Consider the following 15,310-nt stretch of genomic DNA (forward strand, 5'->3'; position numbering starts at 1 on the left):
CTTTATCCACTAATCACTAGAAAACATGTGTGAATTTTACCTAAGAATATTCAGGACTTTAGGCACTTATTTCTGTACTTTAGACCTAACTTACGTGCTGCTGAGCAATTGGGCAGTACTCCCAGGAAAGGGAACCAAACTAAGCTTGTATTCTTCTGTGGGAAGAGTACGATAATGCCATACATAGCTTCAAGTTTTCACATGTGCTAAGATACAGCTTCGTTCTTATTACATTGCATATATAATATATGAACACGTTTATAGACAATTCCTAGATACATTCTCAGACATATTTTAAACTGAATGTAATGAAAATATCCAAGATATTTCAGTTAGAGTGGGTTTTTTTTCTCTTTTTCATTTAGAGAAACACACCAAGTTCTGCTCTGAAACACCAAAGGTACGTTCTGTTTCTAGGCTGTTATCTTCCATAAGCTGTATTGCAAACCACTGTAGCGTTTCTGTATCTAGTAAAGAAGTGTCACTATTAGGAGGTACATTTCTTTTCTCTTGTCACATATTAGGAAAATGGCTCATTGTAAGTTTTGCTTTTATCCTTGTTACAGAAAACTGGCAGCTAACTTTGATAATGCAAGAGAAAAGAAAGAGATAAAAAAGATGTCAGATGAGAGTTTGCCAGGTTTGGACACAAATACCAGTGAGGAAAATGGAAGTCCATACACTGTGAATAAAAGGTAAGAAGGATTTTTTTTTTTTTTTTTAAGTAAGATCTGTACGGCAATTACAATATGTAGCAGTCTAGATGTGAGTTTTTTAATGACAGAATGTAGGAAAGTACTGCAATAAAAGTCACTTTCAAAGCTAACTGGTATTAGAGATACTATTTTTTTTTTTTTCCCCTGGAAACATCAGGTTATAATATGGCAACTGACATGCAATGTCCTTTGATGGTTACACCCAAAGGTCGTTTGTGTGAAGATGTGAGAGTAGTTACCCTACATGCTTTCAAGCATCAGGTTCCCTTTTTATTTTATTTTTTTTTTTTTAATGTTCAAGACTACGATTTAGACCTGTACACATGTAGAGTGATCCCTGTAGAATGATGTTTCAGCAGATGTACTAGACCTGCCAGGATGATTTTTGTATCTTGGAAACTTAACGTTAAGTATATGTAAGGTTTTATATGACTTTTTTTTTTTTTTTTTTTTTTTTAAGATTTCTTGAGAGTTTTAAAAATATAGAGCCTATTGGTGAAGGTGGCTTTGGGAATGTTTTCAAAGCAACAGCACAGCTTGATGAGAGGACCTATGCAGTCAAACGAGTTCAATTCACGAAGTACGTACTGCATATTTAATTCTGGTTTTTATTTTAGGATAACCTTAATCAAGATTTTAATACTTTGTTTTGCCTCCTTAATAATTCTATATGTGTGTAAGCAATTTTCATTATTAGTTGTATGTTCTTTCTGATAAACTTATCCTTTATTTCTAAGTGAAGCTGAAAACAGCATGTTAATTTCAGCCTGCACTGGAATAATTTCAGATGCAGCTGTAAGAAAGTAGATTTGTTAAGTTCTACCTTCCCTGAACACGCTGGTGCTCTGGTTATTAATATTGCAAAATGTGTCTGAAGAAAACCCGCTGATTAATAAAACATTGAAAGCAGCACTGTTACTTTTGACAGGTTACATAGAAAGTTTACATAATGAATATTATTAGGGAAAATAGAGAAAAATGAAAGTCATATATTTTGTGGTTTCTAATTGGAAAATGTTTTATACATGACCCATGTAGTCGTTATTCTCATGCTGTGTTACTTGTTACTTACTAATGATGATCCGAACTTTTTTAAAAGTGATTTTCTGTAACCAGTCCCTAGTGGAGTATTTTATCAGCAGCTGAAAATCTTGATTTTCTTTTAGGTAATCTATACAAAAGGTTTCAAGTTGGAGATACTTGTCCCTTACATTGTGCAACTGCCTATCAAATTCTTGTGATCGTCACAAATACTCGTTCTTTTCCTTTGTATTGCAATCATGAGAACTACGCTAAAAAACATTCTCCTGATTCTTCAAGTAAAGACTGGTGTGCTGATGGGTTTGAACCTACTTCAGTAGGCACTGTTACAATAAGTGCAGGTCAAATTTAGTAATGGTTCTTCCTGTGTATTTTCACTGTCTTATGTATATGTAAACAAATTTCAGAGAGGTGATAAGAAAACATGGGTGTTTGCTACATTGTGTTTGGCTACATAACGTAATTATGCACTGCAGCAATCTGCTTTTTTCAGTTTGTTTGTTTGTTTCTTTGTTGTTTTTAGTGGGGCTTTCATTTCTAATATGGTTAAACCACTTCTTTTACTTTGAATAACTGAGCAGGTGAAAGAAAATCCACAGAATTTGTAACTACAATTTTGAATTTTTATGAAGGAGAATATTATTGTTTGTGTTTTTTTTTTTTTTTTTTTTTTTTGTAAATTAATGTAAAACTACTTGTATACTGCTACTTGATATCATGTCTTTAATATTTTTATTGGGAAATGATTCCTCCCCCACTCCAAATAGGAATGTGCGCGAAGTAAAAGAACTTGCAGGACTTGACCATGAAAACATAGTGCGGTATTACAGTAGCTGGAAAGGGTACGACCATGTAGCTTCTCCAGCCTCAAGGTAACTACAAAATAGTAGTTTGCACTTATAAACTTGTTTGCTATAGTGAATCTTGTGTTATAAAAAGAAAGGCTGGTGATTGGTTACAAATCCTTATACAAATATAAATGCATACACATACTTCCATACTTTCTGCTAGGAAAAAAGGTACAGTGCTTTTCAGCAGCAGCTTGTATATAGTTAAGCATATTTATATCTTCTTTTCCTTGATAAGATAAATTATGTAATTTTATCTTTCTCTTAATATACAAAATTTGCTGAATCTATGTAAAAGAATGCAGAACTCAAAATTTGGGGCTAGAATTAAGAACAGAAACTAAAATTTGCCAGGCAGCAGACTGCCAAATTCTTGATCAGAAATTTCCTTTTCTTAGTAAGTACTGGTCAGCCAGTAGCTCTCAAAGATTTAATGATTTCTCTAAGTTACCATTTTAACCATAATGCCTGAAACCCACAGAAGCTTTGAGAAGTTAATAATCTAACTTACAGGTAAAACTCTCACCGCTGTCTTCCCAGAAGTCTTAGTACTGAAAGACTACCTCTAAATGAAAGAGATTTCATTTTGTATTTCTGTTCTCAACAGCCAAAACCGTTTCAGGCATTATAAGCTTTTTTCACTACCTGTAAATTCATACCCTTCAGATAGGTTGCCTAGCCTCTACCTAGGGCCATAAAATATTAATGGATTCAAAATTATGGTTGGCATGGTATCTGTCCAATGTGGTCAGTAAATGAAGAATAAAATGGTGGGGGAAAAGTCTCATGTCAGAACCTATCCATTAATGTGTTGAAGTCTCAATATGTTATGCATTTTATATTGAATAGTTATTGGGTAAAAGAGAGAAAATAGTCTTCAAATCAAGGTCCCAGCCTGGAGTTCCACTTAGTGACTTGACCTTAAGACTGCAGAGTCTCAAGCCACTTAATGTTGGTTCTTCCGGTGTTTCAGGCACATAGTGCAAGTAGGAAAAAGTGGTGTTTCCTCTTCATATTGTTCTTCCCCTCACCATCTCCAGCCACAGCCTATCCTATGGGCTGATAGTAAGGGATATCTACGGGAAACTGTGAGGCTGTCAGGTGCATAAATATGTTTCATCTAGACTTCCAGCTCTCAGAAGGGTTTCCCTAACTTGCAGACTGATAGCAAAGATTGTCACCCCACTAACTTCTTGAAGGGGCAGAGTATGAAAAAATGTGATCATTCTCGGTAGGAGAGGAAAGCTAATTCTATGTTTGAGCAGAACAGAGAATACCTGCCAGGGACTCGCAGCAGCTAGTAGAGGGCAAGATGTGAGTCAAGGACAGTGCTATTTCTTCCTGTATAGACATGCCTCTAGATACAAGGTGACCGAGAATTTGGATGTTCAGAAAACTTTTGGTGTGAACAAGGAAGCAAGCAAAACATTAGGAATATTCTAGGGGTATGGAGCAACTGAGCCAGGGACCGTTTGGTTTGCAGTTCTATTTATTTATATCTAGTACAGATTAGTCTAGAATCTTTTTCAAAAGCAAGAGACTTGCAGACTTTGGTTTGAGGAACTCTAAAAACAGTAATTAACAAAACTCTCTGAAGAAGAGGAACTTGAGAATTATTGATGGCTTTAGAAGAATTGTATCGTGCCGATTTCAATATGGCATAAAATTTCCTTTTGCAGGCAGAAGGCAGACAAAGAAATTCTCTGTCTTTTCATTCAAATGGAATTATGTGAACAAGGGCCATTGGAAAACTGGATTGAAAAGAATAGAGAAGACAAAAAGTATCACATGATGGCACAAACCAAATTTTTACAAATACTGAAAGGAGTGGAATATATTCATTCTAAAGACTTAATTCACCGAGACCTCAAGGTAAGTAGGATAGGTAATAATAAAAAAGATAAAAATAGTACTCTCTGGAATTTCATAAAATGTTAAATATTTCTAGTCTTTTAATCTGTTATGTACCCTAGCAGTGTGCCTCTTCTGGTATTGCTAGTAAGTAACTGTTTTTTCAGCAACTGGCTTGGCTTCATCCTCAAATCAGAAGGTAAACTGGTGGATCTCAGAATGCAGTAGTTCAAAAAACCAGCATCCATCAGTGAACAGGCATTTTCAGTGTATTATGTATTATGTGTTACTGGATCACCAGACTGCCTACTGCAAAAATAAATACTAACTTTAATGATAAAATAATTAAAAGTAAGAAAGTGAAAAAGTTCAGTCTAGGAATTTTGCTCTTGCCATATTGTAAAGGGATAGTTTATCTATCCTAATACATGCTGTGTTTGATAACGTACTCTACTTGCTCTTTTATTACATGTGCAAATATTTGAATGCTGCATTTTTGGATAGGATTTCAGTCTCTACAAGTGCACAATCTTTATATTGAAATAAAGTAAGTTCAATGGAAACTTAAAGTGATACTGTGAGATGCTTGTAGTAAGCCGTAACACTGCAATTATCTTAGTACAGATAATCCTGCTGTGCCTAGGAGAAACTAGGATTTGAGTGGAATTCAATGTGACCCTAAATGCTTTGACCATGTATCAAATCCCAGGGCTAGGACTGGAGACTAAGGAGTGTTTCTGGATATGAAATGTTATAAGCACAATGCACTTGAAGAACACTGAAGCATGGCACAGTCATGACTGAGCTAGTGGAAAAAAACCCTTTGTAGTTACTGTGTCATGTACTATTTTAAATTGAATTTCTGTTTTTAAAAATTAATTGCATTTTTTTCTGCTTCCCACCCCATCAATTTCTTAATGCTAATTTCTGTGAACAATTATCAAATTTTATAGGGAGCGCTTCTGTAGCTGATAATGCTTCACAATAAATCTTGGTCATATAGTGATTTTAATTTTTTTTATATATATAGCCTCAGAATATATTCATATCACATGAAGATAAAATAAAAATAGGTGACTTTGGTCTCGTGACTTCTGTGGCTCGTGAGAATCTGACTGAGAACACAGGAACAAAATCATATATGGCACCAGAACAGGTAATTATCCTGCTATATTAGTGTCTCTGTAACTAGATTTGCATTATAAAGGCAACATTGGATGTTCTTGATCCTAACCTTGGTACTAAACCAGGTTGCCTAAAGTTCCCTGGCATGACTGTATATGAGCGTAACAGCATTCTGGAGAAAGCTGTCTGCAAGTGTGATGATTTTCTTTTGCTGTCCTGACACTCTGTGCTGTAAGGAATGCTCTTGCATTGATGTGACAAAAATTGTCGCTATTTAACATGCCTGTAGGAGAAAGGGTTAATGACTGATGAGGAGACCAAGTAGGTCCAGTCTTGAAGTCTTGGGATGGGAATTTCTGACTGTCTTCAAATAGTGTTTTAAGAGTGCTGTCTAATTGGATTTGATGACTGTATTGTTCTTGTTCTAATCTTTGCAGTTTGGGGACAAATACGGAAAGGAAGTAGATATTTATGCACTGGGGTTAATTTGGTTTGAGATTCTTTCAGCATCCACTTGTCATGAGAAAATGAAGGTATGTATTCTTTAAATTAAAAAGTCATTGCTGCTGGTATTGAATGCTGGCTGCACACTAGAAAGAATCTGTGTATCTAGAACACTGTCTTTATTTACATTTTCCCCTTGATTCATTTCTGTAAGGCCCGTAAGTCCTCATGTCTCTCTTGAAATGTAATAACCAAAGTAAAGAAATACTACTGGTTTTGTTTCACTTACGTCTAACTGACATACACATTAAAGCCCGAGCATGCTCAAGAATAATGTCTAGCAAAAAAATTTCAAGTTTCTGATAAAACTTTGTCTAAGCAGAGTAATCAAAGTGAACATTTTTCTAATTTTAGAAAATAAAAATTATGTATATGAGAGTTTTGTTTCTTCCATGCTCTTGTCTTGCTGCACAGTGGAGCAAGAACAAAGTTTCTATCAAGCCAAAACACTTGCGGTTTTCCAAAATGAAGACAAAAGTGGTTTGAAATATGTAGCTTTCACTGAAAAAGAAGAAACCCAGTGTTACTTCAGCTTTTTTTTGAAAAGGGATCTTTTATGTGTCTCTTGCTTTTTCTTGGTACTTTGCACATTATGAGTATAATGGCTTATATGCTCAAACCTTCATATTTGTAGGACAGTGATGTAGCTGCTGAGGATCTTGTCAAAAGTAATTGCAAGATGTATGCACATGGTTGGACACAGAAGCCCTTGCACAGTCAGCTTGGTCCTTTTGCCAGTATAAGAAAATCATATGAATGTGTCTGCTTGACGCACAGGTTCAACTTGGGTCTCTTCAGCTACCTTGTAGCATTTTCTAAGACATCTTGCTCCTGCTCACAGCTGACTCTTCTAATGTGTCCACAGTTCCATGGTGTTACAGGCAAAAGGGCAGAACCAATTATTTAGTCTTGTTTCTTTAAAGCATAAAAATCTTGTGTCTAGAGGTAGGTGGGGAAGTCATGTGGATTGAAAGTCTTCAGCTGCTCTGTCAGTTTAGAGAACAATTTCCCTTAATGGAGCATGATAAACTCTGTTGTATGTATGTTGCTGGCAAGCCCTGCTCAAAGAACATCATGCATAAGCAAAGCTAATGCTTATGAGCTGAGTAACTGGTTCAGCTGATGCTCACCAGCAGGTAGGCTGGTGGTAGGCCTAAAGTTGAAGAGTAGGGAAAAAGCTCTAAGTTCACGGGAGCTGTTGTTCTACTGGATACTAGTTATAAGGGCTTGCTAAGCCAGGCTGTAGCATCCGTAAGACCGGCTAATGATTCAGGACACACAGCTAAATGTGCAAAAACAGGACTGTCATCTTCAGGCAAAACCTACACTGGTTAACAAACAGCAAATGGATGATGTGGACTGCTCTGTTTACCCAGAAAGTGACATCATGTGGGAAGAAAACTCCTAAAAGTTGAAATCATGTGATTAGCAATGCTTTCAATGTTAGCTGCTTTGAACTCCACACAGCATTTTCTGCAGTGACATGTGTGGTACTGAAGAAGGTAAAAGGGAAGAACCATACCGACTTGGCTTGCAAATAGTAACATTCAAAGTGGGAAATCTAAGGAAAAATCCAGAGTAAAGAAATACTGGTTTGTGGTGGGCATGTTTGTTTTTGGTGTTGGTGTTTTTGGGTTGTTTTTTGGTTGGGTTTTTTTTTTTTTTTTAAATGTGGTGAGAGGATATAAACCCACTACTTCTAAATTAAGAAAAGAAGGATAATGGTTCTGGGGTAGAGGATTGCTGGAACAAACACGTTGTAAAGTGTGAAACCTTAAACTTAAAAAGGAACAACAGCTGATGGAAAAAAAACATAAAACCAAAACAAAGTACAATTAAATTTAAATAACTTTCACGCTGTTACAGTTACTTGCTTTTTGAAAAGAGCGAGCTTTCTGAAGCCCTGCCTTGTTCATACAGTTACATTTTTCCTAATTACTTCCATAAACTGAGTCATAAAGTGAGATGCAAAATATAATAAATGAAAACATCCTAAACCTGTTCTTTTTTATGAATCTCAGGTATGGCATGATGTTAGAGATGGTAAACTTCCAGAAAAATTCACCAACCAATTTCTAACAAAGGTATGGGATTTTAATACATTATTTCAATTAGTTTATTTACTCGTTAAAAATAATTTATTGACATTTAACTTCTTTTTGCAGGCACCCATAATCAAAAAGATGCTTTCAAGAGACCCTTCAGAAAGATACTTCGTATCTCAAATACTTGAGCTTTTAAAGAAGCCTGTTGATAAAGACAAGCCATTTAGAACTCATACTCAGTAAATGCCCTTTGAAAAAGCTTTCAGAATGTGTTTAAATCCAGAGCTGGAAGTCTCTTAAAACTGATGAAATATGAGTACACATCAGAAGCAACAGCAAGACTTGGGTTATGTCTTTTCCTTGGTGTTTTGCCTTCCTGCTATTGAGAAGCTCATCAGGGTCATATCACCATTCACACCATCACCTGCAGACCAGGGCAGCATACTTCTGCAAGCAATCACTTGTGATTTTTACCTGGAAGCAAAGGTTGTGGATGAGCTGAACTATATTCTATAGTAATTTAGGTAGAGAAAATACTAGGAATTGGTGTGGGTTATTCTTCACTGAATTTCAGTTCTTTACGATGAACTTCCTTAGCTCGACATTCCTGTTGACCACCTACTACCTTCAGTGCTCTAGAACTTAAAAATACAGTAATCGAGTTTAGACTTGCTTTAAACTTCTGAAAACCTTAGGTTTTGAGTGGGTGCTTGGTTAAAATGAATAATATAAATGAACACATAGTAATTTTTATATTCTTATGGAAATTATTGCTGATCTGCAAGTACTTACTGCTAAGTAAGAATCTGATCTACATCCTTTTGTAAAGTTTGAAGTGGTTTTTGGTTTTTGCCTTATCATGAATCACGAATACACAATCATAGAATGGTTTGGGTTGGAAGGGACCTTAAATATCATCTAGTTCCAAGTCCCCTGCAACAGAGGCAGGGAAACCTTCCACCAGAACAGATTGCTCCAAACCCTGTCCAACCTGGCCTTGAACACTGCCAGGGATGGGCAGCCACAGCTCCTCTGGGCAACCTGTTACAATCTCTTGACACACTCACAGTAAAGAATTTTTTCCTGATGTCTTATCTCATTCAGTCAAAAGCCATTCCTCCTTGTCCTGTCACTATGTGTCCTTTTTTAAAAGTCTCCAGAATTGCTGTAAGCCTCCTTTAGGTACTGGAAGGCTGCTCTAAGGTCCCCCCCCAAGTCTTCTCTTCTCCAGGAAGAACAATCCCCACTCAAGTGGCTTAGCAACTTCATCTGCCAGTTCCCCCAGGACCTGTGGATGCATCTCATCAGGTCCCATGCACTTGTGCACCTTCAGGTTCTTTAGATGGTCTGAAGCCTGATTGCCTACAGCAGGTTCTTCATTCTCCCCAAAGGCATCCCTGCCTTTGCCTTCTACAAATTGGGTGGTGTGGCTGGAGCACTTCCTGGTGAAGACTGAGGAAAAAGTGTCATAGCCCACCTCATCCTTCTCCATGTCTCAGGTAACCAGGTCTCCTGTTTTCTTCCAGAGAGGGCCCACATTTCCCCTAGTCCTCATTTTATCACCAACATACCTACAGAAGCTTTTCTTGTTGCTGTTGATGTTCCTGGCCAGATTTAATTCTATCAATCAGGGCTTTAGCTTCCCTAGCCTGGTCCTTGGCTGGGATATATAGAACATTTTACTATTCCAGACTAACTAGTATTTCTTTGTTGTGGTCAAGATCTGGAAGAAATTATACCTTGACAAAGACAAAATACCAGTAGTTCCACTGCCTCTTCCCTTTCACCCACTGGGATATAACTGACATACAGTTGGATTCAATCTTAAATGTCTAGTCAAACCTTAATAATTCTATAGTTCTATACAACTACTCTTACAATATGAAAACCAGTATGTGACAAACTTTATAGTTCTTGAACAAAGCACTCATAATACCATTACCTTTTTACTGTTAAGTAATACTGACCCTGTCCCAGTATTTTTTGATACTTTTTAATGAGTATTTGATACTTCTTATGAGTATTTGTGCATGCTAGTTCCTATTAGTGACTGTTCACAGTAGCAACTGCTGCTCCCTAAAAGGTCTATTAAAATATATCTTTATATAGAAAAAACCCTCCAACAACATGATCTAGCGTTATTTAGTTGTGCAAAATAGGCACCTTTATGTGCAACAGAATATTGGTTCAAATAATGTCCCTGTAATGTTTCACAACTTTTTTTCCCCCAGTAGGTCTAAGATGGTAAAGAAAAAAACGTGATGTTTAGTTATCTTTGTAAAGCTGAAAAATAAATCCTGTTTAACACATTATACAATGGAGTAACTAGCCAATATTTATTCCTTACTCAAACCTGAATTTTATTATCAGCTGGTCTTGTTCCATTGGGTGGGGCATAAGCAAAGATTGTGGAACCTGTCTCTAATATTGCAGTTCAATTATAAATGCAAAGTTTTAATTCCTATTAATTGATGCGTCAAGTAGGGCATCTGTAAGATGCTTCAGAAATGTGAGTTTAACCTGCCAAGTATCCTTCTGTGTACTTTGATATAAATTATTCTGTGGGGCACAGCTCCACACCTTCTAAAAGATACTATGAACTATACATACTTATCTAGGGCTCTTTCCTTCTAGAAGGGGGTTAGTCATGATCTGCAGCACTGTCTCCAGGGCAGTTTGAAGATAAATCTTCAGAGTCTACAGGGTAAGCAGAGAAAAAGTGAGTCATTCCAGGTTAGAGCAGGGTAAAAAAAAAAAGAAGAAAGTTGCTAGAATTATTTGAAGAATCCATGTAAAACAGATTAAACAGAATTCAAAAAAGTTTTCAAGTTACTCATTCCAAACTTTGTTTTAAAACAGTGAACGAGTGAACACAAATTCTACCCTCTTTGGTGCAGTGAATCTGGACAGTGTTTTAACTCTTTCAGAAACACCTGCAAGCTTTCACAGCTTTGCATGGTACTGGTTTTAATATCTTTTTTTTTCCCCTCAAAATTAATATGAATACCAAATCAAATAACCGCCTGCATGATTGGTTGTTCAGGGGTTTTCTTCTTTTTGTGCACATAAACACCTAAAAATTGGTTTATAATCAAAATGTACAACGCTTTGTGCAAAAACCAGCAGGAAAACTTGCTATGTAAAGCTTAAAGCATCCAGTAAGAGAAACATGAAGAATATATTTGTACTATTTGAATCCAGCTGCATAAGCAAAGTAAGACACATGACAGGTTTACTCTCACCTTCGTAGGCTGTGCCACACCAAATGCAGTAAAAGTGGTGTTCTCTCAAATAGGCAGTCAGGATGTGTAGCTTTTCTGATACCTAGGGATATGTACAGGTATGCAATGATCTGGGTCTGACATAAACAGTTTGAGCCACTAGCTTTACTAAAATAGACCGTTTAACCTTTTGCTATGGAAAAGCTACACAGTACTGTAGCTCAGTAAGGCATGAAGTTTCCCAAATTTGTAGTATACTGCACAGGAATTCATGATCTCTGAAAAGTTAATGGCTGTTGTTTGCTTATCCTTCTTTCTAGCTATGAAACCTGCAGTGAAGACCTAAAAATATTACCTAGCTACCTTACTTCAAGTATATGATATTTTTAGTGCAATTTTTCACACCCAGTCTTTGCAAATAAAGCACATAAGGCTAACAGCAGTTGTGTCATCTTGTTCTCAAAAGATGTGAATTTCCAGTGTCCATCTTGAGATCATCTGACGCATTTTCAGAAATTACTTAGTGATTCTAAAATTCAGCCTAAGACACGAGATGAGGCATCCAGAATGAAAACTCAAAAGCAAATAATTTTGGTCATATACATGATCTTGCGTATCTTGGCAAAGACACAAAAATGTTTAGAATTTAATTTTTAGGCTATTTTTTCAAAAGATCAGCTTCAAAACCAATGAGCAATAAATCAGTGGCTTAGCATGTTGTATTATATCCTGTGACTGCTATAAAAATCACTGCTTTAAGATTGCAAAGAGGCCACTCACTACAGCTTGGAAAGTGACCTGTATACCTATGTCCTTCAGGCTCACATGTATACATACACACTTCTTAAAGGAATATTACATTTAAGTCTGAATCAAGCCATTAATTTAGTTGCAGAGCTTACACTTAAGTCCGAACTTGTGCATTCATCTTCCTTGTCTTCCTCATCATTTTTGTCTTCCTCTTCGGGTTCTAGCCAGTACCAAGTCTCCTTGGGAACATCAATATCCTTAAATAATGGAAGATTTAAATGAAAATTATTTGCCTTCGCAGGTTTTCTTGTAAGATGCTGGATTATGCCAGTTTCTAATAGGTGAGATGTTAGACTTTAACTTTCCTGTATAATATAACCAAGGATCACTAAAACTGTAGTGGGGAAACTAAGAACAGTCTACAAGAAGGATTATTTACTTTTTTTTTTTTTTTTTTTAATAAAAGTGGGTGGTATTAACAGGTTAACTGACCAAAAAATAAACAAACAAAAAAAACCTTGAAGTTTTCAAGGGTCAAATATTTATAGTAGTTCATGTGTGACTCCTTACAGGTGGGAGGTACTTTGTTTTGGATTTGTTTTTTTCTTTAAACCCTTCTTTGGTAAATCTACTGATTCCTTCAGTGATGATCCCCATCCTTGGATATACTCAAGAGCTGTCTGGACACTGCCCTGGCCAACATGCTTTAGGTGACCCTGCTTGAGTGGGAAGGTTGGACAAGGTAACCTCTGGAGTCTCTCCCTTCCAACGTCAACCATTCTATGATGATGATGTTCCCTCACTTGAGGCAAACAGCACTGTCATTTAGGGTGGCCTGACGCTGGCTACTGGAAGAGATGTTAACAGCTCAGAAGTAACCACAAGGATGTGGGAGCAAAACCAGGTGAGCTCTGATGATGCAAATTAACATGGGTTCTCACATAAGTCACCATGAGGCTGGTGTACACCTTCAGATATCTTAATGGTGCAAACATATATTTTAAAATGTTTTAAGAGGAATGAAGTGTTGCCAAACATGAAGACTTTGGGCTAGTTACCCCACAGTTTTAGAGAACTTCCAAGAATTGACTATTTTTTTGCAGCCTATATGTCTAACCTACAAGCCTTCCTTCCAACCCCAAAAAACAAGTCTCACTTTTTGCATGTCTAACTGCTGGCAGGCCCTCTGGCTTTTTCGGAGGTCCCCTTCCATCTTACGTTCTTCTTGTTTATTTTTAAATCTTATTCTGTTAAGAAAATGTAGACAGATAAAATAAACAGGTAGAGAAACTGAGATGCATTACAGTTGATATCTTTTCTAAAATAGAAAATCTAAGATTCTAGCTTTACTAATTCTCTCAGACCAGGACAACACTGAAGTTAAGAAGTCCTTCTGACATTGTTTCTTGGGAATTTCTTGGCTTTTTTTGGATCACACTATATTGAACACTGTTTCTTCATCAGGTTTTCCTAAGACACAAAAAAGTGGTTCACTAAACATCTGCAGAAGATACAGGCTTCCCTAGGCTTTCCTTCTCCACATATAACAAGCAAATCAAGAGAAAAAAACAATAAAACCTAAATAAATTCATCCTCATTTTAAAAACCGTTGTAGCAACACTGCTCAGGATTAGCTGTGCCTTTCCTTTTTTATTTCTTTAACAAAGATTACATAGTTCTCTGATTTGAAAAGTTGACTTAATTACTATGTATATTGTGTTATTAACATCTACAGAAATAAATGATGTAGCACATGCCTTTAAGGTGCATTTGCTTTTGCTTTAGAACTGAGAAATATACTCTACTTCAACTCTTACTTCTTATTCAAAACATTAAAAAATAGTAACACATTATAAGAATAACCTAACTTGAAGCATAAAAAGAATCGCAGTTCAGGCATTGCTTGAAGCATCAGTTACATCATTTTACCTGAACTGATCTGCAGCTTGTTCATTTGCTTGCTTTTTCATATGGAGTTTTTGTCTATAGTTTTCCAGTTTTTCTTCAGCTTTTCTCTTTTTTAATTCCTCATGACCAATCCCACTTCTGCCTATGTGAATTCAAAACATGAATGTAAGCAGTTGAGAAGCAATGATATCTAACTAAGTAAATTAAGAAATATCACAAACCTGTTTTTATGTTCAGAGGAATAGGTTCAACAATGCCTTCTCCTGTGGAGTTAAAAATAAGATATCAAGTCTTTCTCAAACTATGATTTGTGCAGTATATTCAAGCACGCAAACTACTTTTGCCATTAAATATGTACATTTTCCTGTGTTGTTCCTTTTTTTTTGCTTGGAAGATGAAAAATTCCAAATCAATGTATATTCAGTGCATTACAAATGACCCAGCTGGCCTGGAACTGCCTCTCTCTTTTGGCTTGCCTGCTGGATTGCTACAAATCTTTTTCAGAACACTACTCAACTGAAAGAAAACGGTCTTGACTTGACAGGTATATGACATACCTGTGGTGAAGACTGCTTTGTTACAGGCTTCTGTAGCACTTTTCATTTGAGAATCTCTCAACTTGACAAAGATGAAGCACAGAAAGAATCTGTTCAGGCCTGTTCATTTGTCAACTGTCTGCTAAAGACACGTTGAACGGGCACAGCAGTTACTGATGCATTATTTTACTTCATCTGCTAAAGCTATTTAAGGGTAGGCCAGTGTGCACCATTTCTTCAGAAACCAACTATAAATTCAAAGGGAAGGGCTGGCTTTTCGTGGAACACTATTACCTTTGCAACATCATGAAAACATCCTTAAAGCAATTCCTGTAGGCATGCACATATGGAAGTGCATTTACTGAGCAGCAAGTACTGCTGTTTCCCTTGCACCTCTCGATAACCTATACCGTTTTTTAGGAGATTTACTGCTGTTTTTTGTTTTGCCACAACACATTCACAGTTCAGCAACACTAGGGTTCTTGGAGAGGCATTTATCCACCCTGTCTACAAATGAAGTGGCAGCTTCAGACTGTAAAATATAAAGGCACACACTTCCAGTGACAGCTTACCGCTCTTGCCAAGGGCCTGGCCGCTCTTGTAGCCCATCTTCTGGAGCAAAGCAAAGCCCTTGTTCTCACTGCCCAAAGCACTTTTCAATACCAAGTCACGTCTCTCTTTTTCTTCTTCTTTTATACTCTTTTGTCTGTTCTTCTCATTGGCTTCTTTTTGCTTCTCTTCTTTCTGAATAGCTTCCTTCACCCG

General features: G+C 36.7%; 2 protein-coding genes across 2 annotated transcripts in view; one reads left to right on the forward strand and one right to left on the reverse strand.

The window, feature by feature from the left end:
- The window catches only part of EIF2AK2 (eukaryotic translation initiation factor 2-alpha kinase 2), a 15,009-nt gene extending 6,636 nt beyond the window's left edge, over positions 1 to 8,373 (forward strand). Inside the window, exons 7-15 of the mRNA XM_010018214.1 lie at positions 366 to 400; positions 567 to 695; positions 1,177 to 1,296; positions 2,525 to 2,629; positions 4,285 to 4,477; positions 5,487 to 5,612; positions 6,019 to 6,114; positions 8,107 to 8,169; positions 8,251 to 8,373. Coding sequence (XP_010016516.1) covers positions 366 to 400; positions 567 to 695; positions 1,177 to 1,296; positions 2,525 to 2,629; positions 4,285 to 4,477; positions 5,487 to 5,612; positions 6,019 to 6,114; positions 8,107 to 8,169; positions 8,251 to 8,373 — 990 coding nt within the window. The remainder of the gene's footprint in view (positions 1 to 365; positions 401 to 566; positions 696 to 1,176; positions 1,297 to 2,524; positions 2,630 to 4,284; positions 4,478 to 5,486; positions 5,613 to 6,018; positions 6,115 to 8,106; positions 8,170 to 8,250) is intronic.
- A 2,398-nt stretch (positions 8,374 to 10,771) lies between these two features.
- Positions 10,772 to 15,310, reverse strand: part of GPATCH11 (G patch domain containing 11) — a 4,715-nt gene continuing 176 nt past the window's right edge. The window contains exons 2-8 of the mRNA XM_010018225.1: positions 15,118 to 15,308; positions 14,231 to 14,272; positions 14,031 to 14,151; positions 13,258 to 13,348; positions 12,254 to 12,358; positions 11,373 to 11,454; positions 10,772 to 10,827 (exon numbers count right to left, since the gene is read on the reverse strand). Coding sequence (XP_010016527.1) covers positions 10,772 to 10,827; positions 11,373 to 11,454; positions 12,254 to 12,358; positions 13,258 to 13,348; positions 14,031 to 14,151; positions 14,231 to 14,272; positions 15,118 to 15,308 — 688 coding nt within the window. The remainder of the gene's footprint in view (positions 10,828 to 11,372; positions 11,455 to 12,253; positions 12,359 to 13,257; positions 13,349 to 14,030; positions 14,152 to 14,230; positions 14,273 to 15,117; positions 15,309 to 15,310) is intronic.

Source organism: Nestor notabilis, unplaced genomic scaffold (assembly GCF_000696875.1).
Source record: "Nestor notabilis isolate BGI_N333 unplaced genomic scaffold, ASM69687v1 scaffold800, whole genome shotgun sequence".
NCBI classification, from domain to species: domain Eukaryota; kingdom Metazoa; phylum Chordata; class Aves; order Psittaciformes; family Psittacidae; genus Nestor; species Nestor notabilis.